The sequence below is a fragment of the Neocloeon triangulifer genome, unplaced genomic scaffold (assembly GCF_031216515.1).
Source record: "Neocloeon triangulifer isolate White Clay Creek 2 clone unplaced genomic scaffold, ASM3121651v1 ptg000014l, whole genome shotgun sequence".
NCBI lineage: Eukaryota > Metazoa > Arthropoda > Insecta > Ephemeroptera > Baetidae > Neocloeon > Neocloeon triangulifer.
The window spans coordinates 21,156,209-21,183,774 of record NW_026775556.1 but is presented as its reverse complement, the minus strand read 5'-3'; the positions used below and the strand labels follow the sequence as shown (position 1 = coordinate 21,183,774).

The 27,566-nt window shown below is 35.4% G+C and overlaps 1 protein-coding gene across 1 annotated transcript in view; it reads left to right on the top strand.

Annotated features, from left to right (window-relative positions):
* The first annotated feature begins 6,770 nt into the window (after positions 1-6,770).
* Positions 6,771-27,566, top strand: part of LOC132200378 (hemicentin-2-like) — a 121,029-nt gene continuing 100,233 nt past the window's right edge. Inside the window, exon 1 of the mRNA XM_059625803.1 lies at positions 6,771-7,015. Within this exon, the coding sequence (XP_059481786.1) occupies positions 6,964-7,015 (52 nt within the window). The 5' untranslated portion in view covers positions 6,771-6,963. The remainder of the gene's footprint in view (positions 7,016-27,566) is intronic.

Sequence of the window (27,566 nt, the reverse complement as noted above, 5' to 3'; positions counted from 1 at the left end):
TGCATTTTGAGTGGCTCATATCGTGCCTAGAGATGAATATTCCGCAGCCCCTATTTATCCGGACGCCTTCTCGGGGGTGAAAATTCCCTTTAATGGCCGTCGAGCTGGAGGTGCGTGCAGCCGTAATAAATGGGGAGCATGTGCCGCTATTACGGGCTCCGCTGTTTCTCTCCTTATATTCTCGCTCGTCGTCCGACGATCTTGTTCTAATATCGGCCCGACGCGATGTCCCCAACTTTGCACTGTTTTTTATTCTCCCCGTCTCTCCTCCGCCATTGTCGGGTGGAAAACGAACCTTTCTCTCTCTTCTTGCTCTGCAGTCTCCGTTGCCAAAGTGCGAAAGAAGTTAACTGGAATGGACTATTTTGCTTTTTCAATAAAAAGTTCCGGTCGCGAGCGAACGGAAAAAAGGAACAAATAAACGATGTGAACTTTTAGGAAAGAAAGTTTCCAACTTGCGTTGTCCATTATCGAGACTTTCCCGCTCTGTCCACTAGGTAGGGTCATTGACGTTTATTTTATTCATGTGCGGAATATTCGGTAAGGGAGTTTCGATGTTGGAAATATACAGAAACAGCAAATTTAAATTTCATCAACTAACTTCATTTTATTTTTCAAAATTAGCTTTATTACAGTTAAATTTTCATCTTTGCATTCTTCCATTGAAAAATGTTGTTCAAAGCACATTCAATTGAGGATTAAATTTAATAAGAAAATTTATTGAAAACAAAATATTGTCATGTTACAAAATATTCCATCGTGTATTTCTTTGTTAAAATTAAAACTAACTTTTTTTTACTGTTGGTGTAAAATTCAAAAGTTCTGTTTGAAAAGTTTGAAATAACAGCCTTCTATGTAATTATAAGTTAGTAATTTAAGTAATAGTAATTAAAGTTATACTATTTTACTTGCTTTCTCTTTTTTGTATTATTATAAAAATTTTAAAATTAATTTAATGCATTATGAATATTTACATTTATTTTAAAATTTTGAATTCTTGATGTAACATTTTTGTGTGAAAAATATATAAACCAATTCATTTTTAGAAGATGACATAAATTTTTATGTTTAAATTATTAAAAAAATAATATTGCCTTCATGCACGTTTGTAAAGATAACAATTATATTAGTCTACAAAAAATTTTTTGGCGTATTTTCCAGGTTCATGTTTCAATTTATCTAGCTAAATTTAAAAAAAAAATAATTATGAGATTGAGAATAATACAATGCCGATCTCATTAATAAATTGCACTCTGGGTATTGGGGGAGAAAGGCCTTTGGACCGATCAATGCTAATCCTCTCTCTTCTTTCGCGATCATTCACTCTCATTTGCGCATTTTAGCTTTCAACGTAGTCCTCGTCGACGTCCTAATCTCGTAGAGCATTAGCGGTGCAGCCAAATCCGCGGACAAAGTGCAAGTCAGGCCGAACGTGCAGGGTCGCTCCCTTTACTTTTCGTCCGAGATGCAAGTCACACAATTGTCTCCAATTCTGCAGCCCTGATAAACTCTGCAGACCAGACACGTCGTCGTCGTCTTGCGGCAGATTAAATAGATAAGGCACATGCAGGCGGGCGGAAAAAAAAATAAAAGCGAAGACACCGCGAGACGAAAGAAGAAAGTGAGCAATAAAACAGAGACAATAAAAATAGCTGCAGTCACATCCCTCACACCCTAATTTTGGCTCCGCTCCTTTTTTACTTTATTTTCTTACGGCTTTTTCGATTGTCGAATTAAAAAAAAAGGAGTCGGAGGCAGGAATTCGGCGGTCGGGAATTTGGGCTCTCATTCATTAAAGGCGCCTCTCTGATATTTATTTTACTCGCGGGTAAAAAGCGACATTCTCGGCGGCAATTCCGTTCCTTCCGTCAATAGCTTCTCTGTGGACAAATATACACATTCGTGCTGAATTTTCCGTCCGTTATTTTATACCTGCGCCGTCGACGAGCAGGTAAGCGAGGGAGATCTCACTCGCTGCTGGGAAAACAAACAGAGCTGCTGGACCGGCCGACGGCGGCGAGCTCCGAATTCTCCGGCTATAAATTTAGATTGGTGCCGGCCAAAACGCTCCGGGCTTTGGTCGCTGCAACCCGAGTGAAGCTACGTGGAATGAGTTAATCTTGTGTGCAGGTCTCCAATTTTACACACGAAATCTAGACATAAGATTTTTTATACTTTTTAAAATTAATATAAATTTTACAATTTATTTTATTCACAATAATTATATTTTTTTTACAAATATAATTATTATTTTTCAATATTTACAACAAATTTTATTTTTAAATATTTTTATTAAAATGTAATTTTAAAGAACGAAAAAACTGAAATTTGCTGAACATTTTGACCAATTTATAATCTTTTTGAACAAAAATTAAGCTTAAATTTCTTTTTATGTATACTGCTGTGTAGAGAAACTATAATGGTATTTAAGAGTTAATATTTAGTGTATGGGTAACGCAATTGTGCTTGTGGTTGATACACTAAACTTCATTATTTCCAATAAACTCCGAATAATAATAATATATTGAGTAAGGCCAAAGGTCATATAAGTTAAAGACAAAATTTGTTCAGTCACCAATGATTAAAAACTTTGAAAGCACAAATTAATTGTTTTATAGAGACATGTTTAATTAACAAACAAAAAAATCACTTCATTCACTATAAAATGTAAAAAATAAGGAACAAAATTTCTGTTCAACAGAAATTGTTATTGCTTATTTTTTTCTGTTCATCTGATTCAGTGTTTTTTCCTTATTTTTAAGTGTCTGCGTTTGTGTGCGAATTTTGACGAAATTACAAGTTTTCATGCAAAAGCAAACTTGATTTTGAAGGATGAGCAAAAAAGGTGGCGAAACCTTGTTTTTGTCACGTCCATATTATGCTGTTGTTTTACAACTTGTTGCGAGAACAAAGAGCAATATAAAGTGTTTTGTATTGTTGTCGATTGATTGAAAAACGGCAACGTGTGGTTCATTTCCCTGCAAAAAATATTGAACAACGTCGAGATCGGAGAATTCGTTCAGCTCCATTGAATTCAAATTGACTACTCTGCTCGTGAATTAACAAGTAAATAGTGAAATTTATGGATAAAAAAAAATTTGCATCATTATTTTAAATTGGAATTGTCTCACAAAGGAATTGAAGTATGCAAAAACCAAAAGTAATAAGGAGGGTAAAAAATAAATGTGATTTTTTTTAAATTATCCGAAAAAAAAAGCGAATTTTCAGAATTTAAAATAGAAAAAGTCCAAACAAAGTCGTTTACTTAAAATCTTTTTTAAAGTTACTTTTCTAAAAATAAATTTCTATCAACAGTCTCTTTAAAAAATCCACGTTTCTCCTTTTTATGCCGAAATCTGGTTTTATTTTGCGGATTGGTTCACAAATTTAATAATTCACATCCAGCCCAGCAGCATCTCTGCAGATTTTGTGTGTTTTGGCAAGAAAGGGTCCAAAACAAACTTTCGCCGGTGCTCAAAGAAACGCTTTGTTTGTTTTTCGGTTGCTTTCCTATGCCACACAAAATGTGAGCGGCATAAACTCGTTGGCGGAATCTGTGAGTCACACTCACTTAGCTGCTGTTCTAAACAAACAAAACACACGAGGCAGCAGCCAGTGTGGTCCGTTCGCCACTTAATCATCTCTCTCTGAATTTTATCTTTTATTAGCACCAAGCAAGAGGGGCCCACCATTTTTTTTTTTCAGAATTTTGGCAGGCGACGCTGCTTACAATTTCCTGGGCGCATTAATCGTGGCCCGTTTGCCACTTTTTCACGCCCCACTAGATCAATTAACTTAATCATTTGCCACCGGCTTAACCAGCACCGCCGCACGCTCGAAGCTTATTATAGAGACGAGGAAAAGAGAGCGGCAGCTGGAAACTATCTGCGCTGACAAAGTTTGTTTCTCACTTGCTCGCACCCCCGAAAAGCTTGAAAAAATGTCTTGGAAGAAATTGTGCGCGCAGGAGAGACATTTCTACTCTATCTGCTTTTAATTTTCGTTTGGTGAAAGTCATAATTTTATTAATGAGGAGATTCATAATGGATCATAGATTTCGTGTCTAAAAATTCAATTAGAAAAGGAACAAAGAATATCTTGATGAAAAATATATAAAGGAAGACATGGAAAGCCAATAAATTTAAAAAAAAAATAATAAAAATAAATACAATATTTTACTTGCAACTTGTGCTTTAATTCTAACAAGAGTTAACAAATAAATGCATGTTTTAATATTATAATGTATTATTATATCAATAAATAAATGGCAATAAATTAAAAACAGATTAAAAGTAAAAACATATTTTGTTTAAAAAATTTATTATATTTGACAAATTGTAAGTTAAAACTAATAACTTCTTAACATTAATTATGTATAGAGCTTTTGAATCTGAAATTGCTGAAAACCTGATTTTTTCTACAGGAAACCACATCTTGGAAAAATATTCCATTTTCTCTTAAATTTGAAAAAAAAAATCAAATTTATGGTATTATCATTTTTTATTTGATGGTTTTTCTATTTGATTTTTGCTAGCATTTTTTTTTAATAACAATTGGAAAAAAATATTTGAGTGACAACATTTTTTATGAGTTTGAAGTTTTTTTTGTTAATTTTTTCACGTTTGCTCTAAATAACTATAATTTATTATTATTTATGCATGAGGAGCTTAGTTTAAAATGTCGTGCAAACGCCTCTCGTCTCTCATAAATAACAGAAGTGGCGCTAATGAAGTTCAGTGTACATATTTGTTCACTGAGCGCGTGCAGCACCCGCGCGCGCGTTCTTCATTTCCAACCCCCGCGAAAAACGCGAACGGCGTCGAGTCCCATCAAACCACTCGCATCTCGATTGCATTAAACCGCCTGCAATGATATCGACCCCTGGTTGCAATAAGAGACGGACGCGCCACGTGCCCCCGAAATGTTTGCAAACGGGAACGCGTGGGGATTAGGAGAGCGAAAGAGGGCCCGGATTTGGACCATTTCGCATACAGAGCACTGATTTATGCGCGTGTGGCCACAAATCACGCGAGGATTTCTGCGCTATGTTTGTCGCTGAGAGGACACACTTCGCAGTGGCCGCTGGCGAAACACCGACAATTTTTCATATTAACAAGGTGACAAGGAGAACCTCTTCTGTCGAACCCTTGAAATCTTGCAACAGATTTATGGCCGCTGTATTTCTAACGCAATAAGTGCAAATAATAAAAATAAATACTGAGAGGGTTCATTTTCTACCAATTTTTAATTATAAACCGTTTAAAATAATTGTAAAATTTGAAATACAGCAAGTTGTAAAATTATTTGCAGTTAACTGATTGTTAACATTAAAATTTGGTTTATTTTTTTCTAATTAGAACAGAAACACACACACCGACACTAAAAACTATTTGGATAATGTATAATTATTTTTTGTAAAAGAGAAATTAAGTCTAGGCAACTTGACTCTAATGACAGTCATCGACACATTATATTAATTTTATAATTTCATATTTAATATTTTTTTAAACCTTCAGTAAATCTGATTTTGAGTTTTTTTTAATTATAGCAGCGTAATACAAAGGTTACGTACTTAAAAACAATAATTTTATCCAGTTTTCACCTTCTTTCAATTTATACATGTGTGAAAATGGAATTCAATTTTTAATAATTATCGTTTATTCTATAACAAGTACGGATAAGATATTATACAATAAAATAAGGTGTGGGAGGGGGGATTTTTTATGCTTCTCTTTTTTTTCCAACTTCTTTCCGGGTTTCTGATCACATTAGTAATGACTAATTAACAAAAGTTAGTATTAATTAAAAATTAACACTCCAGGTGGATTAATTATAAATAATGTTAGTCTGGCTTAACCATGTTGGAAAAATGAGGAAATATTGAAATGACAACATGTGATTCTTAAAGGCGTCCTATGGTCTGCTTCTTTTATAAATCCTAAGATTTCTTGTTGCGATTAAAATGTCTGTGAAACGTTTATAATCAAAATGAGCCATGTCAATATCGATAACTACAAATTTAGCCTTTTTGGTGTTCACAAGTGTCCTCTGTGATGAATTTTCCCCACAATTTTGTTGGGTTTTATTATCTTTTTTCTTAATTATCATATAATGAAGAAATTTTTTAATATAAATCAAACAGCTACTACCAATCCAAGATGTGGAATTCAGTTTTTTTCTATTTCTATACTAAACAACTATGATTGAGAGAAATAAAATAAAATATCAAACTTGAAACATATCTAAAGATATTGAATAATTGTTATCCGGGTTATCCCTATTCTGAAACATAATAGACGTTAAAAGTAATTTAAAATTTAATTATAAATAATAGAAATATTATATAAATTTACATAATATAAATTTAAACTAATAATTTTTAAGCCGACTATTTAATAATAAATTTGTTTAAAAATTGCAAACTTAAATTCTCAATAACATTTATTTGTTTATTCTGCATTATTTGGACAACCGACAACCTACGTCTCGCACACACAAAAAAAGCTAAAATATAATCTTAACATTTAGGTACAAAATGATATACATTTATATTATAAATTATAATGCATGATTGTGAGTAAAGATCAAATTCGAAAGTTCACTGGAATAGAAAGCATAAAAACTCGTCGATATCAAACGGGATGCAATGGGAGAGGAGACAGGGGGAGCGTCTGCCTGGCGTATGTGTTTATGCGCACTGCGAGCGTCAAGAAGCGGCGGCGGCGGCAGCGGCAGCGACCCTCGGCCAGTCAGTCAGTCTCTCTCGAACCGCCGGGGTGCCGAGAGCTTCTCCTTTTCCGTGCCGAACAGTCACGATCTTTCTCTCTCCCTTCGCGTGTCGAATGGCTTAAGACAGACAATACTGCTGCGAAAAAAAAATGATCGGAAAGAAGGAGTCGCGCAGGTGTGTGTGACTCGAAAGAACAAGTGTTGCGTGCGTCAAAGAACTCCTCGGACGTGATCATGTCTCGCTGGATCGCCTGTTTAATCATTCTTCTCGCGGCCTTCGTTCAAAGTGAGTATTTCTTCCTGCATGGTAATCGTTACTAAGTGTTTTCGCGTGACAGAAAGAAAAGCAAGCGCCGCCGCCGCCACTTTCTGACACTCGCCCCGGTGATTTTTCTTGCACCCTTCGCCGGCGCACGCTTTCCGGCTCCAAACTCCTCTTGCGGAGGCGCGGGGGACGCGCTTTCACGCCGCCTGAGCGTGTTTTGTCTTACTTAATGTTCGTTTTCCGTGTTTCTTTTTTTTATTCAAGCTATTATCTTCTCAACTTGTACTTGATTCCTCAACACTACAAGTTTATGTAACTTCAAATTGTCTCTCTGAAAGTAGGAAAATTTTGACTTGCAGAGGCTCTTTTAGGGTGAATATAAATTATTAATTTAAATTTTAGTTTCGAATCAATGCAATCACTGCACCAATTCCTAATTTAGATATTAAAAAATCTATAATTCACAAAATATAATTCGATCTTTAAACAAACTAACAGCAAATAACTATAGTATATGTATTATTTTATAATTGTATGTATACGTTTTTATTACTTTGATATTTTTTGGGACATTTCTGTAGAAAAAAAGAGCAATCAAAATTTAAATTTAAATTTATTGACAAATTTGTACTATCATAGAATACCACAGAACTTCAAAAAATTTTGCTAAATTTTTGCAGATATAAGTATCGACATTTAAAACTTACGCCATGTTCGACTTTTACACTGGCGATGAGATAAAAAGGCAAAATTGAATTTTGAATTGTACACTCCCTTTTAACATACCTGGAGAAATTTTGTTGGTTTGTAATGGAAATTTGCAAAGAAGTAAATTTTTATGATACTGTTCCAACCAACTTTCATTAAATTCGTGGTGTTTAATCTCAGACACATACTATTATAGTGTTTAGTCAATATAATTTCTCATTTATTCGAAATTCAATCAATTCCATTTACAATTAAGATGAATGAATATAAGTGGGTAAGTAAGTATTCAAAATTCAAATGTATTTGCGCATCGCTGAGGATTATTGAGTATTGAACATTCTGCAAATTTAAAATATTAACAACTAAAAATATTAATAATATATTCTAAAATATGAAGTTTTTAAATATATTTTATTAATATTCTTAATAATAAATTAAATTATATTGAATTTAAAAAAAAATATTTTAAAATTAAATTATAACTTAAATACCTTTTTATCATTTATGTAATAATCTTTGTTTAAACTGTTTGAAATTTTATTTTTGTTTTAAATTTTCTCTAAGCAATGCGTCGCAACACCAGCAAAACAATTTTTTTTTTATTTATTAGTTTTTGATGAAAGATTTAACGGATCAAACAAAAAGCAGAATTTAGACATAAATCTTAAAACTCTACACGCTTACAAAATGCACGAATTTCACTTCAAGCTCGCACTCAATTAAAACTGTTAGATTTAGTTGATAGGTTGGGCTGGAGAATAATTCTCAAATTGCAAAAGCTGATTAAAATCAGTGTTCCGGCCGTGAGTCAAGGCTGTTGTTTTTGGTGTACGGCGTGTGCGACACCACGTTGAAATATGAAACCCTTGGCGTGTAAACGCGCCTGCCGCCGCCGCCGAGCGCACCTCCCAAATAATAATAACACCCGCTCGCGCACAATGTGTGTATGTAGCATACTTAAGGGTGTCTGGTGCTGCTGGTGGGCGAGAGAGCTCCCTGTGTGTGTTTTATGTATATGTAAAGTAGACTGTGCCGCAGCACAAATCTCCGGCACTTGCAATGCTGCCTAGTATATGTATGTGTATGTTTAATGCGCGCGCGTTGGCCGGATAATATTTATTGTCTTGAGAGCCGCAGAAGAAGAGCAAGAGTGGAAGAGCGCGCCGGCTGCACAATGGCTTAATCCAATATTCGCGCAAGAGAGAGAGCGAGAAGCCGGCTTTAAAACCAAAATGAAATTACAAAGCAGCGAAACCCGACGTTAGCCAGATGCTTTTTCACGGAAAAGAACAAGAAGCCTTTTTCTGCCCCGGCGGAATTTATGCTCGTTTTAATTGGTCGCTGCCCGCAAAAGTTAAAATTAACTTCGGGCTAATTTAGTGTTTTTCCAACACAAGATATTTTTCTTTAATTTTGTGGTTTGTAACTTTCTACGGATGAATGCAATTCATAAATCATTTAATAATTTCCAAATTAGTTTTGAAAAATTGATCAAAAAATATAAATATTTGTGACGAAAGAAAATATTTATAACCTCTGCCAATATCCACTGTCCTTAATTAGATTCAAATTTAAGAATCTAAATAATTTCAAGCAAAAAATTTTCTGGTGCAGTCATACTAAAGCAGGGTTTTTAATATGAATAAAGTCTTATATAATTTTACTTGTGAAAAGAAATTGAGAGAATTGCGGAGCTGGATATTTACCACTGATTTAGATTTTTTGAAGTAACCTACCGACTTTCTTTGTTTTGTAAAACTTTACAAAAATATGATAATAAAAACTTTTACTTATTGAGAGTAGCAGCCAGTTTAATTTCTCAAATTGGCTTTATTTATCTAACAAGGAATAACAAGCCTCAACTTTCTTTGTAATATAAAACTTGAATAAGACTTGAAAGTTGGCTATCAAATTACAGAGCAGGAGAGTCAAATATCCAAATTTCGAGGAGAGAAATAGTCATTTTTTACCCGAAAACTTTGACTTTGAACAACATAAGCAATTTTGTTCAAAACTTTGGCTCAGCAGGTGCCATCCTTTCTGCACCAGGGAATCTTCCCACTACTATAAATTGATTTATTCATCAATTAAAAACAAAATTTGTAATAGTATAGCATCTCAGCTCCATGTCTTCAACTTCACTTAAACTTCATTAAGTGGATAGCATCAAGTAACACACGGGAAGTTTATAAAGAAATATGAGAACATAAATAAAAAAATCTTAAAGCTGTATAAATATTTGAGAAAAATAATTGAAAAATTGTATTTTTTAAATAATATTTGGCTTTTCAATTTATCATTGCAATCTTTAATTTCCCATTTTTTTAAATGAAAAAAAATATAGTTCTTTTGAAGTTTTATTCAACCACAAATTCCACATTACCTTCAAAATAAATGATTTAATTTCCTATAAATTCATTCTTCCTTTTAATTTATAGAAGTCTTATTAGCCGAGAATTGTAAAGATAAAAAAAATAATATGTTTTTAATGAGCTATAGTAATTAAAAAATTTTTTAATTCATTCAAATTACCTTTGGAGGTAGGGACCATTAAAATGTATTTTGACTGCAGTCTTTAAAAATAAAATAAAATAAGGCCTTGCAAATTAGGCATTTTTTGCTGCTAATGTCTCGTTTACACCATTGGCCCTAATGATGTTTGGGTCTAATTGAACAAAGCTGCAGCTATAATTGACTAACAAGGTTGCGAAAACGTCGGCCGTAGATGGAGGTAGACGCGCGCGCGGCGGTAAATGAGACGAGAATGCGTTGCTCTCTCCACTTGAACGGGCGTAATTTCATTAACTTTGTTGCGCCACTGCGTCTATAGGCGGGTAGAATTTTTCATTACCGCGCCGCTAATTAAATTTTAAAGCGTTCCCTCCTCGGCAAGGAACAAAACAGGCCAGCGAGAGAGCGTCATAAACGAAAGAGGGCACCAAGGAAACGACAAAGAAGAAGTATAAGTGGCTCTTGAATCCAATTCCGTTCGCTGCTGATAAGTGCCCGAGCTGCATTTTAGAGCTGAGGATTTTAATTACATGCGCGCGTCAAACGGACTCTTTGTGCTGCAGTGTCGCTCGATGTAATTGCGCCCGAATTGAGTTTGGAAATCATAAACGCGAGCGTTATTGCCTCAAATGGAGCGGCGCTTAATTAAAATTTACGGCCGGCCGGCGTGCGCGCTCCACAGTCGTAACCTTATCTCGGGGATAAAAGAAAAATTAAACGGTTTGTTTGTCGTTTCCAAAGGTTTTATTGGTCGTTTTATATTTTGATTAGGCCAATCACCCTTTTGTAATTTGTTGAGAGTTTCCACTCTTCATAATTAAGGGATAAGGGGACTTAAAAGTGCTCTGAAGGATTGATTTCTTAATACGGCATACGGGCTTATTGTTTAAAATTTTAATTTTTTTCTTCTCATCAATTTCTCCCGTTTAAACTGTTTTAGCTCCTATTTTTTTTAAGGAAACCTTCTTGGCGTAGTCAAAAGTCTTTACAACAATTGTGATTAAAATTTCCAATTTGTTTTCCTAAAATCAAAAAATCTTTTTCCATTGTTGTGAGGACTTGATTTGACTATAACAATAAGAAGTCTTTAAATAATTATTTTCTCCTTTTTTGAGGAGATCGAAATAATTCATCGTGATATCAATATCCAATTATATTGATATCACAATGAATTTAAAAGAGAAAGTTTTGATCAGCGAACTTAATATTATTATTATTTTTATTAATTAAAATGAAAATATTCAAAATAAAAAATATTTCTGATGAAGGGTGCCTGGAGAGAATTGTGCTGACCACAGAGCTAATGCAATAATTGGTTGAAGTAGGTCATCTTATATTGATTTAAAAATAAAACAATTATACCCCAGCAAATTAAAATGCAGAACATAATTTTTTTTTAAATAACGTAATAAAATAAAATATTCCATTAAAATAAAATCATTTTCAAATAAAAATAAATCAGTTAAAAAGTTTTTTAAAGGCATAAATTTTACAAACATTTTGAAGAAGCTAAATAATATTTTTGTTCTCACAATTAGATAATTGTTAGTGTGCGTGTGTTTTTTCTGTTCTAATTAAAGTAGAGAAGTGACTTGTTTTGTTTTTGTTGTTAAGTGTAAAGCAGTTTCAGGGGTTAATTTTTATGAGGTTTTTACATAGATTTACTGAAGTGCGAGACACTCTTGGCTTTAAAGAATGGAATACAAACCAAAATTTTGACTTTTAATTGCGAAATTAATCTTTAAAATGGCTCAAATGGTCACAAAAAAACGAAAATTCAATTAAAACTCAGAAAACCCCTCACTCTACACAGCTGCCGCAGTCTTGGTTCGTGAGTGCGAGGGGCAGTCGAAACATTCAGGTCTGCTGATGACTTGATGAGCCCTGGAATTGGGCAAAATCTCGATCCTTATGTTGCTCTGTTTATCCTAAATTTTATAATTGAATTTTGGATTTTTTGTGACTCAAAAATATATTAATTTTTGAGCCATTTTAAAGATTAATTTCTCAATTAAATGTCAAAACTTTGGTTAGTATTCCATTCCTTAAGCCGTGTTTCTCGCACAGTTTCAGTAAATCCACGTAAAAACCTCTTAAAAATATTTTCATTCATTACTTATATAAAATTTTCACTTTTTAAAATTAGTGTATTCATAAAGATCATTCATTATTATAAAATTATTCATAGGAAAAAATATTTTATCATATAATTATCAATTTAATTTATTTTAATTGGAAGTGCATTGAAACTCGGAGAGCTGCTCCGCATTTTGGTTGCTGATGCCTTTATTATCTCTTATAAGCCGATGGGTTGTGTCCGCATCCGCATACACACTACTGAATCGTAACCGCCAAAGTCGTTTATTTACAAGCTACTTCCATTTATGCATTTATCGACGGGCGTTCGTAATATTTTATGAGAGGAGAGCCGGGGCAAAATGAAATGCCTCTCAAATTGGAGCAATAAAGCGCATAGGAGGGGTCGCTGCTGCTGCGCTCGTCTAATTACGTGATTACTCTCGTGCCCCAGCCTTATATTCTCGTGTCTTTTTCTTATTCTTATTTATAAAGCTAGAGAGAAAGAAGAAAAGAGGCTGGCGTGCTGCAACCGTTCATTTATCATCGCGCTGCTTTATAATCCCTCGGCGAGAAAGAGAGCGACGACGAGTTGTGTTGCTGATAAGTGGACTAGGAAGCGATCATCGCGAGCGAGCGAGTGAGATGCACATCATTAGCACGGGCAGACGCACACGATAAGAAATTAATGAGCGATTGCCGCTCGCTTCATAAATCCCAAGCCGTGATTTATTGCCCTTTTCGCAGCTCGCACCAAAATTAATAACCTTTTCTCTCTTTTTATTTTGAACTCGCGGAGTAAAATGAAATTTCCTTCCTTTCTGTCTGCTGATGTGAGATTTAAAAAATGAAGAAACGCAGCAAGAGATATAAATATTATCTCGGCAAGTCGTGATTTACAGCCTGTTCGAAAAATAGAGTTGTTGAAGTTCGGGGCCATCGGAATAATACAGACCGGCGGGGCAACCCCTTGAGCGCAATTACCAGGTCCATTGTGCAGCAGCCAGACCAGAGCGAAACACGAATGTGCTTCTGCCATTTGCATATTCGAACTGAACGGAATAATAAGGCATGATGTCTAATGAATTACACACCAGTACACGGCCATTATTTGTAGAAAACATGTTAGAGAGTGCAGTTTGTGTCACTGTGTAACTACTTATTAGAGCCCTACGACACTCAGAAGTATATATTAAACATGCGTTATAAGGGTAGTTTTAATTAAATTCTTAGCTTTGCAAATTTATCATGAATTTTCCTGTCTGGAATTAAAAACAATACAGTTTAAAAACTAATATAACTTTGAATTACCTCATCAAAACTTTAACGTTTGTAATTTCATATCAGCTGTAGCACTCAGACGGTGAATATTTATTTAACTATCAATTTAAATAAAAAAGAATCCAAATAAATTTGTAATAAAATTAAAAAAAAAAATGGCAAACTATTTAATTTAAAAGATAAATTAACAGTAAATTTTTTTAAACTTCTTTTAAAGAGAACCTGTTCCAAATAATATGTACGAATTTATAAAAGTCTAATTTCACTTTAAAACTCCAATTTGACCTGCTTCTTTCTCTCTTGAATGGGAGAGCATAATTGTAAATTTTCCTTAAACGTCCTAAGCTTCGCTAAAGTGCATTTTGAGTCGATTTCTATTCGCAATCACCCAAGTGTGAGCGCCGACGGGTAAAACTCCTTCCTAATTGCCCGCCATTAAATTTACATGGAAACGAGCGGTGCAGGGATCTAAAAGGTTTTTCCAAACGAGGGCCGAAACGTGCATGTGTCTGATTAACATAACAAAGAGTGGCGCAATAATGAAAAGGAGTGTGAAATTAAATGGGCATTGGGGGAATAAATATATCGGCACGAGCAATACCAACCCTCGGCAGTTGGTGACGTCATGTATATCTCGCCGCCAACACACGTCCCTGCTGTACTTCTTCCCTTGTGTGTGTGTTCGGATGAATTTATGCTTCGGCGGCACTCGAGCTGCAAGAGAGAGAAAAAATCGGAAAGAACTGTTACGGCGGAAGGAAGTGGAGGTTTTGGCCTCGGAGAGAAAGAACGGACGCAGCATTATCACTTTCTTTCCCCCGGATTCGGGAAGAAAGGGTGGAAAAAGGGAGTTTTTTCTTCGGATTTTTGTGGGAAAAGGAGACGAGACACATCGAGAGCTGAGCCAGGAGATGGCTATTTTCGCTTCCATGCTTTACATGAGAAATCACTAGATTTTCCTTTTAGGAAGAGACTGACCCTTTCCTTTCGGGGCAAAAACGCTGATCCAGTATTTTTTTTCTTACACTTCCATGCGGGGTGAGAATTCTCACCACATTTTCACGTGTTCTGTCACTTTTGATAAAGAAATGGAGTGAATATTGATTGTGGGGGAAAAATAATTTTGGCAAATTGAAATAATAAAAATGGCAGGAAGAGTCAAAGTTAATAGTTAAATCAAAACTGACGCATTTGACATATAATAATTATAATAATAAAAAAAAATGTTTTAATATAGTAAAATTAATTAAATTATTTTATTATAAAATAAGGTGATGAGCAATTGCTTCCAACACCAACAGTGTAAAAAATTTGTTAATAATTAAACAAATTTTATTATTCAAACTATTTCAACCTCGCTATCAATAAACCTGCTCTTTAAATAGCTTTCTATAATTATTTAATTATTTGTATGAATTAAAAAGGTGAAACCAGCCTAAATAATACCAGTATATCAACAATCACAGAGGTGATATTCAAAACTTAAAAAATAGATTTAGTAGGATTATTTAATACGAATTTCATACATTGTGATCAAAATTGACATTGTGTGGAATTCTTCTTATAGTGTATAATAAAATATATCTTTTAAATGAAAACATTTCAACGTATAAAATATTCAATATTCATCAAGATGCATTTTCATCTCAAGCAAACCTTTCCTGCTTTCTGGAAACATCTCGGCTTTCTCCTTTTCAATCTCATTTCCGCGAAAAAGGAAAACTTTATTTGCTGGCGGCAGCGTGCGACTTAAAAGCTGCAGCACCGATCGCGCAAGAGAGAAAAGCACAAAAAGCTGCCTCGGAAATATTTATGGAATATCGACGAAGAGAAAACGCACAGCTTTGCTTACATCGCACCCACACACACAGCGAGTCATCTTATTGAAGCATTGAATTTTTCATGCAGCCTCACATATACTTTGAATGAGAAATTTATGGAACTGCTCTCGACGCGGCGGCTTATGTGCTGGCATCGATTTACTTTTATAGACGGCCGCATAAAAATTTCATACAGAGCGCGGCTGGGTTTATTTGATGCTTTGCATCTCATATATAGCGTCTGCATTTTTTCCACGATTTCTTTCGGGAACGCAGACAGCCGGCCGTCGAGGAGCAAACCTGTCAGCGGCACATCCTTTAATTTATTACAGCGTGCGGATTAAAAGGAGATAAATCAAATTTGGGGCAGAAATAAGCGAGTGGCAGCCAGAGATGGAGCCCTTCCAGATGCCACGCACTCAAAATCACACTCGAGGAGAGCCTTTCCTCTTCGCCTGTCGCCAAATTCGAGCCGTTTTGCACGTCGTCTTCTCCCAAGCAGCTGGTGATTTACGAGAGAGATCTGCGCCACCCGCTTCTCTCACTTGATGAATTTATTTTAAAGCAGGCAAAAAATTAAATTTGCATTTCGTTATAAAAAAAAGTGGATTTAGTATTACGTTGCTTTTGGATTAGGAAATTTGAAGCAAAAAAACTTTTTTCTTCACATTTTTAGAGTGAAGCAACCTGCTGGACATGCATGTACAGAAATTGCATACATCGCCTTTCTTTATCGTTAATAATGCTGGCAATGATCCTTAATTGGCTTAATTATAAAATAAATTATTACTTTTTAAAAAATAAGGCCAGTTCCAGGAATAAGTTATTCTTAAGCTTTTTAAAATGTCAGAATAACCTTTGGAATTCCTCTGCTTTGTGGGTTCATTGACATAGTTTTAAAAGTTGGCAGAGAAAATATACCGGAAAATACAGTTTAACTATCCACTTGAAAAGGCCGTTCTCTTTTGTGCGCTCATAGTCGGAAATGCTTATCTTTCGTTTGCCTCTTTGGATGCGGAGTTTTCCCTTCCTTGCACACACATACTGAATGTCACGTGCACGTTCCCACACGAGAGAGAAGAGACGCGCTGCCGGCGGCGGGAATGAAAAAACTAGAATTCCTGCTTTTCATACCAAAAAGGGCAGATTAATTGAGACGTCGGTAGAAAGATTTCCATCAGGAGAGAGAGAGGCCGCTTTCAGCTTTTCTGTTAGAGAAACGCTTTATCTGGCGGGGGCCGAAAAATAACAAAAAGCTGTTGTCCGACCACATACACACGAGAGATAAAGAGCAGCCAGCTCGTTTCATTGTCTGGCCGGCAATTTATTTCGGAGGCGGATTTTGGTCAGACGGCGGTGTGTAGTGTTGCCGGGTGCATCTTTCTCTCTCTCCTCTTGCCAGGTTAGGTGTGTATGATAAAAATCAGTTTTGATGGCTGCGGCCCACGGGGAGACGGCATAAAAAATACATAAGAAACATGCACAGACCCCCATCGCACGCACATTTTATATGCTTCGGGAGGAGAAGAGAAAAGAAAGCGAGGAATGAAAAGGGAAGCTGCTCTTGATACTGGAATTGTAATTACACGCTGCTCTCCACCGCCATGAGAATTAAACGGCAACAGGGGTTAACAAAGAAAAGGCTCGGCGGAGCACAGGAGAAGAAAAAACACGGTGAGCCGGAATTAAAAAGCTGCTGCGGCAAAAAACGGCGCATCTCGCTCCGTTTCGTATTATTATTATAAATTTGTATACAGGCATCCCTCTCTCATTATCTGCAAAGTGCGTACACGTTTCTCAAAACATATATATTGTGTGTAATATTTTATATTTTTATTAAAGTCGCGGCCGGGGGCTTCTTTTCAAGCTGCTGATCCGCATTGTATCTTTCTGGCTTGTTATACTTTCGATCCGAGTGCAAACAAATTCGAAACCGCTGCAGACATCAAAAGCCCCACTTCCAAGGGAGCCTGTTTGCACCCCCTTTTAGCCGAATGCGAGAGTAATTGGGAAAGTTTTTGCTGTTTGCTGCTGGCGGTGCGCGTCACCGACGAGTTGATGACGCCGAATTTTGCGACTCCTGCAGCAAACCCGAGAGGTAAAACGAGAATGGGAGTTACTTTGATATTTATTTAATGCATTTTCGGAACACACAAGACCTGAATAGGTATTGTTTGCAGTGCAGACAGACCCCTTTTTCTTGCCTATTAGAATATGGCATAGGGGAGTTCGCTCTCTTTTGATTCAACGAGCAAATATTTGCATAGAGAGTGGTCACTAACAAATTTCGTTCAAACGTAACCACTTTTTTTATCAAATTCAAAAGCGCTGCTCAAAAATAAACAACACAGAAATAAATATTTTTATTTGTTTCTTTTTATTTTTTTTCTAGTTTAGCATCAACGTTTGCATCGCTTTAATTGTAATATTTTTTAAAGAGAAATGAGATTTATTTATTCAGAAAGTGAGACAAATTTTTTTCTGAACCAAAACTTCAACTTGTAATTGGAATTATAATTGAAAAATTTGCTTCTTGGAAAATTAATTAGGTTTTAAGAAGGGACTTATGAAATAAAAGTTTAAACTTTTGCATTTAAATTTGTATTTAGGGCACTAATTAATCACTCTCAACTCTCTCAAGCAGTTAGTGTCTCTGGAAAGAATATTAAAAAATAATGGGAATTTTAACTTGTGTAAAATTTGTTTATTTTCATTGAAGATGCCTCTAATTAACGTTACTCCAGCGTGTCGAGCTGTAAAGGATAAAATTAATAATTTTTTTAGAAGCTTTTCACAATAAGAAATAAATGAATGAATATTATTCCAGGACCTTCCATTTTAAAAGGTTATTTTTCTATTTTATAAAAATCGTGATTGGTGCGTTAGCTTGTTATATTTAATAAATCAAGCAGTTCATTTTTATTTTGCCTTAAAATATTTTCCTTGATCTCATTATGTCTGTAAAGCCTTGAAATGTTGACATGCTGTCAATTAAAAACTGATAAATATGAAAAAAGAGCCAATTTTATTTTCTGAAAATTTTCTTAGAAGTCGGATGAAGTAACTTAAGTGGGGATTTTTTTTTAGGTTCTCAATATTATTTTGATCAGCTTCATGAGTATTCCATTTATATAAATTCTTGGTCTGTCAATAAACGTCTTGGCAAATAACTATACACTTGTGGCCACTAGGGTTTAAAATTAATTTTTTTTTTACTAATATTTAATTCATGGTGATTTGAATTTAAAGTCAGTTTTCCATCGATGGGTTTTGTGAGTTGTTTATTGTTTATGAAAAACAATAGAGCCAGGATATTTTTATTTTCATAAACAATAAACAACTGACAAAAAACCCATCGAGGAAAAGCTAACATATTTAAATCACCATGAATCAACCGTCGATCGTGAAATTCGAATACAAAACTAAATGAATTTAATTTCATTTCCCACTCAAGATGAACTAATTATTATTTATTCTATTTAAAGACTTCAAGAGTTTCAGCGCATAAGTTGAAACACTTTAGAGCACTCTTATTTTCTTAAAATTCCTTTGCTTCAATTAGTCCTGAGAATGCAAACTACGGAGCTTAAGGTGTGAAGCGCAGTGAAAGGAAAGCCCGGCCATGTGAAAATGCGGCGTTCGCCGCCTTTGTATAATAAAGTGCAGGTGTGTGTGCTGTCGCAATTAAAATAATAAAACCCGACTTAGGGTTCGCGCCATTTAATTTTAGTGCTCTTTTTCTCAAGGCAGCAAGGTCCTCCAACGGCCTTTGTCACCCCCCGCTTTTTATTATTTCACCACGAAACCAGGCTAAATTTTTATTGCCTAGCGTCTCGCACGCGCTTCGCGTTTCCGTCGCGCTCGGTCGGGGATTAAGGCAAATGCAGGCGCGAGACAAAACTTTTTTTTAGTAAAAAATGCAAGTCGAGGGCTGCGGGAGACGCATAAATCATAACCCCTGGCCCCGAAATATGCCCATTTAGGGCTGCGTGCAGCCGCTCTTGATTTATACCGGCGGGGGTTTTTTTTATTATACAAGCGAGAGAGAGGAAAAAGAGGGCAGCGTGTGAAAAGAGAAGTTTTCTGTTAAAAATGCGTCTGGCGTGAAAAATTTGGCACCGAAAAGTGGAAGAAGTTTCAGCTTTGCCACTTTTCTTGTTTCGCGCACGCGGCGCCAAATGAGAAAATTTTCTTCTTTTGTATAAATAAAACGGAGATGATATTGCAGAGCGCGCCGTGGCGAAGAGCTGGCGATAAAAAATAATTGCGAGGGACTCATTCATAATAACGGTTGTTTTGTTTCGTACCCGAGAGAGCATAAGCAGGGCATCAACGCCGCCATTAAATATGGCAGGGCGCTGAATAAACGCGCACAGAGCTTCGGTGCAGAGGCCTGTGTAATAATAGTTGTAATAATCCCGGTGCGACATTCTACTGAATAACGTGCAGCGTATTGATCGGAATATCACCATCGCTGCTCGCCGGAGGGATTAGCACCGTAATAAAGTGGCTTATTAAGATGTTTAATGCATATTTATTGGCCTATAATAAGTTCATTATACAAAAGGCTGGTCCGAAAATTCGGTCTTAATGTAATGATCACGACCGTATGGATTAAAAGGGAATTATTTTGAAAATTCTCTCCAAAGCAGGGACTGAGGAGGAATATAGATTGGAAGCCTTTCTTTCTTGTCAGTTATGTTCAGGGAATAGGAGGAATTTTATTACTTTTGCATCAGTCTGTAAGTTGAGAGAGAATAATGGCCAATAAAAATCGATCAGCAAGCTTCTTTGCAAACGAATGATAAAGAGTGTCTGGGACAGAAAAGGATTCTGCTGGAGGGAAAAAAGTTTCTCGCGAATGTCACCGTTGGCGGGGATGCGGAGGTGACCTGAAAAGTGGCACATTAAGAGAGTCTTTTAGACTTATACGTTTTTAGTGCAGTCGCAGTGTCAGCAAAGTTCATGGATTTTGACGATTTTATTTTTAGCAATGTAAGGGAATCTTAATAACTTCGTTTGACTTGTGGAAAAATTGAAATCCCGTTATAGATTATGACTAAAAATTTACAATATGTATAAATTTTGTTAGTTTATTTAAGTATATTTAATTAAAAAATTAATTGGGATAGAAAAAAAATACAAAATTTTGACTCATTCGATTGTCTTGAAACATTAAATTATGTTCAATAAAGCTTATAATATCAACTAGTTTTAATGTATAAAAAGTAAATCTTATAATATGAACATTATTAATACATAGTTAAAATCTCTGGAAATTAGTGTCTAAAAAACAATTTTTTGTTACATATATTTAATTCAAGTTATAATTGACATTGTTTAAAGGGACCCTTGTGAATTCTTGGCATAAAAATGAAGCTATTTAATTGAGATAAATAAAATCGTAGATTGTATTTAGTTATGAATTTGCTAACTAATGATAAGCCGTTAACAATACATTATGAACCAAAGTATTTTTGAAAGTTTGCAGTGAATTTGAATTTCTGCAGCGTAAATTAATTTTTAATGACATATTCAATTAAGATTTACATTTTAAATTTGTCAAGTCTACTGGAGACTCATTTTAAAGCGTGATTTTTCAATAAGTGAATCTCTAGGAAATCGTTTTTATTACTCGTCGTAGGAATAATGACATACTCAAGACGCACTTGTCCTGAGTGAGAGACGCTGAATATGACGCCTTCAATTTGCACAATTGCATCAAGCGAGAAATTGCATGCAGCTCAAGGAGGAAAAAGTCTCGAGTGCAGCTCTCGTTATAGCTGCGAATTGAAATCGACTTTTGCAATCACGGTATGCAAATACGGCTCGATCAAACTGCAATTGAACCCCTTCGGAAGGGAAGAATGCAGCATATTATTTGCAGCATTGTCTCGTTTAGTGGCCGGCGGCATTTGCATATTTGTGCAAAATGCCATCGCGGATGTAATATATGCCGGGGTCGTAAAACAGCGCGGCAAATATAAAAAGGAAAAACATCACAGGGTCGCCCGGTTTTACGGCCGCGATTCAAAATATGAAATTTCAGTGCCGCGATGATGAAATTCTTAATGCCGGGGCGTAAAATGAAAAGCGCATAATGAAGCGCAGCCGCCGCTTTTCCCGTCCAACCTCATCTCGCGCCAATCCCTTTATTTGCCACGCGAACCGCAAAATGAAATATGCACATTTATGCTCTTGTAAAAGCTCGCGCGCGGCCACCCGACTCGGCGCACTGCTTGCCTAATAAAAAAGCAGAAAGAAGAGGGGCCGAGTAATTTCCATGTTACCAGCAAAACTTTACGACCGAGTATTCGGGAATTATGCAACCCGCGAGCATCGGCGTTAAGCGGATTGCCTAGCACTTCACTTTCATTAGCAAAGTGCGGCATCCTCTTGACGAGTTACGCCATAAAACAGGAGTTTTGAAAATGACAATATACAAAAACAGATAAAATTTGTAAATAAATTTTTTGGTTTTGATATTTCGGAGAAGAAAAAAAAACGAAAAAAAGAATGTTAACCTACAAAATTAACAAATTTTTTATTAAGCCCTGATTTTTTCTTTCTGCTGGATAAATATTCAATATTATTTCACTAAAGCTAGTTTTTGTCAAAATATTTGTAGAATTATGATATTTTAAGTAACATTAAACCTTAAATTATTTTAAATATTTATTTTTGATATTATTAATTTCTCTAATTACCAGTTTCATTTATATTTGAGAATTACGAGGAATGAATAAAATCATTGATTTTGTTTCATCAAATGAACTGCTTGAGAGTAACGAACACATTACATGCAAAACAAGGGGAGAACAGACGTACCCATTTGCAAGCAAATGCGAGTGAGTCATTCAAGCGAAGCAAATGTATATATTTCGCAGAGACTCATCGGCGGTCCCTTTTCTGCTCTCACGCGCGCGCACCAACTTAATAAATGGCAACGTCCAAAGACAATCAAAAACGGGTTTCGCCCCCTTTCGGCCCCAATCGGCACGCCACTCTCGCAACAGCTGCGTCGAAATTCCATTTTTGCGCTCATAAATAAATCCACGCAAGTTGTTTGACTTTAATTACACACAGAACGAATTCATTTGGCGCGCAACCCTCGTTGACCATACGCGTGTCTCTCTCCCTTATCTACGCCTGACATTTAAATTTTCATATAAATGCTCAACTCTTTCACTTTGTTTATCCCGTCCGGGGGTTGTAAATATAAAAATAAATTATTCCGTTTGTTTCTCCGCAGGCAATCAACTCTAGAAGAGACCGAAGGGGGTCGTTGATTGTCCCTTAAATAAATCACACACGCGATTAACATGCATCTCTCTCTTTTATTGCCCTGTGAAGCGCAACATCGTAAAAATCTCTTCTACACTTTGTGCGTCAATGACGCTCGTCCAATGCAATAAGATTTATCGTTTCTCTCTGCACGCTATATGGATTTCGGCGGCGCGCTTTGATGCGTAATCATCGCCGGGGACATCATCTGACATGCTTATATGGTCCAGAACGCGCCGCCTATGGTGCATTATTGTTGCTTGATGATCCAATACTCTGATAACAATGGTTCAGATTCAAAGATTATTATGTAGGATCAATAAAGTTGTTTTAATTATTTAACGGAATGTTTTGAATTCTAAGAGCTTTTAACAGAAGTAAATAACATAATATAAATTATAATAAAGTATTATTTATATTCATTTTTACATTTATTACATTAAGTCAATTATTCAAATCTTTATTTTATTTTTAATTTTTTAAAGGTCAGTCTTGTCGGCTTGTGCCGTTCATTTAAATTTTTTACATTTGATATTACTTTCAAAATTTATTATTTTTTGAAATATTTTGTTTAATACATCATGCCATTCTTCTATTTCAGTGCAGTTAAATGAAAATAAATTTCAGGATCCTCGTATTTCTCGTTACAGTGATTCGGAGTTGGAATTATTACGTAAATATGATATAAATTTTGACTGAAGAATGGAGAGCAATGGAAAATAAATTCAAATATCCTCACATTTAATTAACTGCGAAATTTAGGTCCAAATTAAGTTAGTTATTGTACACTGACAATGAGGCATATAAGTGATATTTATTCCTAACAAAAGGATCTTTGCAAAAAACATGTTGAAATATTTCACACAAAAGTTACTGTTTGATATTTAGAGACTTGTTTTATATGGTCGTTTTTTATTACTATTTTTTTTGAATGTATATTTTTATGGTCAAGTAAATATTTGAAATATATTGTTTATTAAAATATATTATTTTCTGTCCATTAATTTTTATTTAAAGACTACGCAATGTAAGTTACCACAATGAAGTAAAAAAGTTACCCACGTTTCAAGTTTTGATGAAAAGGAAATAAAGTAGCATTTTTATTTTCAAAGTCTTCTTTTTCTTTCGGACTGCACGTTTAATTGCATTTTGCGCCAAAGAGAAGCCCCGGTGTGTTAGAAGGTCCTGGCTGCTGGCGAGAGGCCCATTAAGTTTTGCACCCCTGGTTCTCGCTTGTTCCGCGCACAGGGGTGCTTGTCCACTTGCGTAAAAGGCAGCCGGCCAACAAACATCCCTCGAACAACATAAAATGCCGTCCACTGACATTTCTCTCTTTGAAATAATGAGTGCGTTACTTTCGCTCTCCTAGCTCTCTCGAATTCATTCCGTCCCTCCACTTGTATCGATCTGCTTTTGGCGAAACCGAGAGGAGGCGGAAAAATAAAAAAAAAGAACCCAGAGAGGCTTATATCTCGCCGAGAAATGTTATATATCGGCGGGCAAGTCAAGTGTGAGCGAAAAGATATAAACGCAGCGCATCAAGGCGGACGCGTTTCAATGGCTTTTGGGAACCATCATTGGCGAAAAAAAGCGGGTTTTGCTACTCGCGGATGGAGTGTGCGAAAGGGAGGTCCTCCGAGGCAGAAGAGGAAAAGATGCGTTTCAGGATTACTATAAAATATTATATAAAATGATATCTGCCAGTTTAGTATATATATCTCGCATCCTTTTTTCATTAAATTCTATGCAAATTTGATTTAGGAGGTCTATTTAAAAAAAGGAGAAAAATAGCACAAAAAAAAAACTGAATATTATTTAGGATAAAGACCTGATCCACCCCCAAAAATTGAATATCGTCTGATATACAAAAGCTTAATTTTATAGTTTTATTTGTAAATTTAAAAATCATGGGAATTTTCAGTATTCAACTGCACTGCTTGTTGATTGTGGTTGATCTATTGAGGAAATAAAAGCAAAAAATCAAAAGAAACTTTCATAACATATAGTAAACAATAACTTTCTTGATTTAAACCAAAAACAACCCAATAAACATTCATTTGAAACTAAAAAAATGGCCTGTTAAATTTTCATCCAACTTAAATATTTTTTTTAAATTTATTCCAATAACATTCATATATTATTCTATTATTTGTGAATTTCATGTTCATAGACATTTTTTTAAATCTCACTGAGAAATTATGGGGGGACTATGGCCTTTTAAATCATGTAACTTCCAGCCTCTTAATTTAATTCCCTATTTGTCAATCTCCGTGTTATCCTTTATTAAATTTTGTAAAGAAAATTCCTAAATCCAATGTGGGTTAGTCATCATAAAACATGAGGGTAAAACGCAATTTCACCTCTCCCTGGGTCAAACTACTGTACACGAATCATGTGCCGGACAGAGAGCAAGTGACGCTCAGCACTCGCTCGTCCGTAATAATAAAAACGGATCGCAGGATAAATTGAATTAAAAAGCCTTGATATGTGCGTGTCCGTACAAAAGAGAGGGATTACCAGCAGTGGATGAGTTTTGGACTCTCTCCCGCCGACCAACGCATAATGTGTGTGTGTTTGAAAGGCCGCTCTCGGACAGCATTTTCGAATATCTGCACAATGAGCACAAAACAACCCCCTGGTCCGGGTGGGGCTGTTAGCCCCTCTCGCCACACGATTGGACTCGTTGATGATGGAATTAAATTTTGTGAATAACGATTTGAGCGCGGTTCACTGAGCATTCCGCTGGATTTTCAGTTGCTTTTGTGCGTGAGTGCGTGTGCTGGATTTCGCGATTCCCACGCGGCATGTGCAGCCAATTTGTATGTTAATGCGCCATAATCAAATAATTCTCTCCGGAAATAGCTAATCGGATGCTGGGCGTAAGAGAATTAGGCTGGCTTTTTTTGTTAATTACAAATTGTATGCAAAGAAAGAATTTAAAAAGAATGGTCTTTTATTTCAAGCGGAAAATACCTAAAAATATTTACAAATAGGAAAAATCCTAAATTTGGAATTTGTAAAAAACAAAATTAAATTTTTTAAAAGTAATATATAAATCGTTGCTAGATTCCAATTAATATTCACAATCCTTGAGAGGAAAATTACTGAATAAATTTAAATAATTTAAAGTGTTAATCCTTTCTTAATGTAATAATTTTTCAACTAAAATAAATAAATGACGACCATTGTGAAAAAATACAATAAATTAAATAAAAAGCAAAAGAAAAAAAATGGAAATTTTTATTAAAATTGCCTCAAAGACTTTTATTTGACAATGTAAAAACTTGCATTAATTCAAATTGGAATAAAAATTTTTACTTGAATTATAAAAAAAATTTAAAATGTGAATGAGATTTTGATCCATTCTATTTTAAAACTTTTAACTTTTTGAATTAAAAAAAAAAAAAATAATAAAAAAAATATGAAAGAAATGAAAATATATTCATAGGCTTTTAAGAATGTCTGTATATAAAGAAATATATCACGTGAATTTTTTTTTTATATAAAATTAGCCAATAATAAAAAAGTCCTCTCTGGTGGTCGCAAAAAATTAGCAGGTGAGAAGCTTGAGCCACCCACTTTCCAATAATGAACAAGCTCCGGTGGCCGAGACTGATAAAAGAGAGGCGTAATCGCTCTCGGCGGCAATTCCGGCTGGGCCTCTAATTAAACCGCAGGACGGTGGCCGCCGTTTAATTCATATATATCTCGGCGGAGACGCCGTTTGCTCGGCCGGCTGTAAATTTATTGGAGCCGTAAACGTGATTACTTTTGGCCAGCACTTGATTCCACCTGGCGCATCAACCCCTGCAGAAATTAGAGGGCTTTCGTTACTTATACCTCCGAGTTTCTGCGTTAATTAGCAGAGACGTGCATTCGTCTGCAGTGCTTTTGGACATGAGGGCGCGCGCATTCGTAATTGACACATCGCATGATATATCCGCAGGCAATTAGCGCACCTATTCATCTCCCTCTCTCTCGGATACACGCGACGCCTGCCGCGCGATGCGACTGGCAGCATGCGGGGGATGATTTATGCTGCCCGAGGCCGATTCTTCGCGTTCGATATTACCACATCCATCGTCAGTATTTCGTTTCATGAAAGGCTTTTAGTTGAACTTAATCCTTTGTGGAGAAAATGGATTGCATTACAACACAATTATTATAATTAGCAACCTCACCGCACAAGCAGGATTTTCTAGCTACGGACGTAATTCAATGTTGGTTCGAAGATTTTAATAAAGGATCTAATTTTTAGCTTTAACATTGGCTCAAAAAATTTGCAAATAATGAGAAAAATGAACACAAAGATTAAATACGACTATATTTGTATATGTGTTTTTATAATATTTTGTCATCTGGCATGGGCATTGGTTGCCAATTAGAAAATAAATTACATATCTGCACAAAATCAAAATTTACAAACTATAAAGCAATTTTGAAAATCATGGTTTTTTTATTGATACATATTTCCGAAAAACTTTAGCGTCATCTGAGCGTCATATTAAAAAAAGGAGGTTATATACAAATTTTTATACACTGCAATGATTGATCTTTTTAGCTCTTAAAAAAGGATATTTTTGTTGTTGATAAAAGTTATATCTTATTTATCAATTATATTTTGCTCGTAAACTTTATAATTTGCTTTTTTAGTAAATTCAACAAATTCGCGAGGATTTTAGAAGCAGATCATCATCAAAGTTATTTAAAGAGCCATGTTTTTTCAGTGTACTTATAAACATCCCTCCTCTTTAAACTTTTGGACGCACACACATACTTTAATGCTTTCCAACTTCCGCTGCGTGCTGCATGCAGACAGGCGGATATGGACTCTTTTGCATACTCTGGCCATTTGGCTAAATTTAAGTCGCATTAGCCGCTTTTTATGGCTC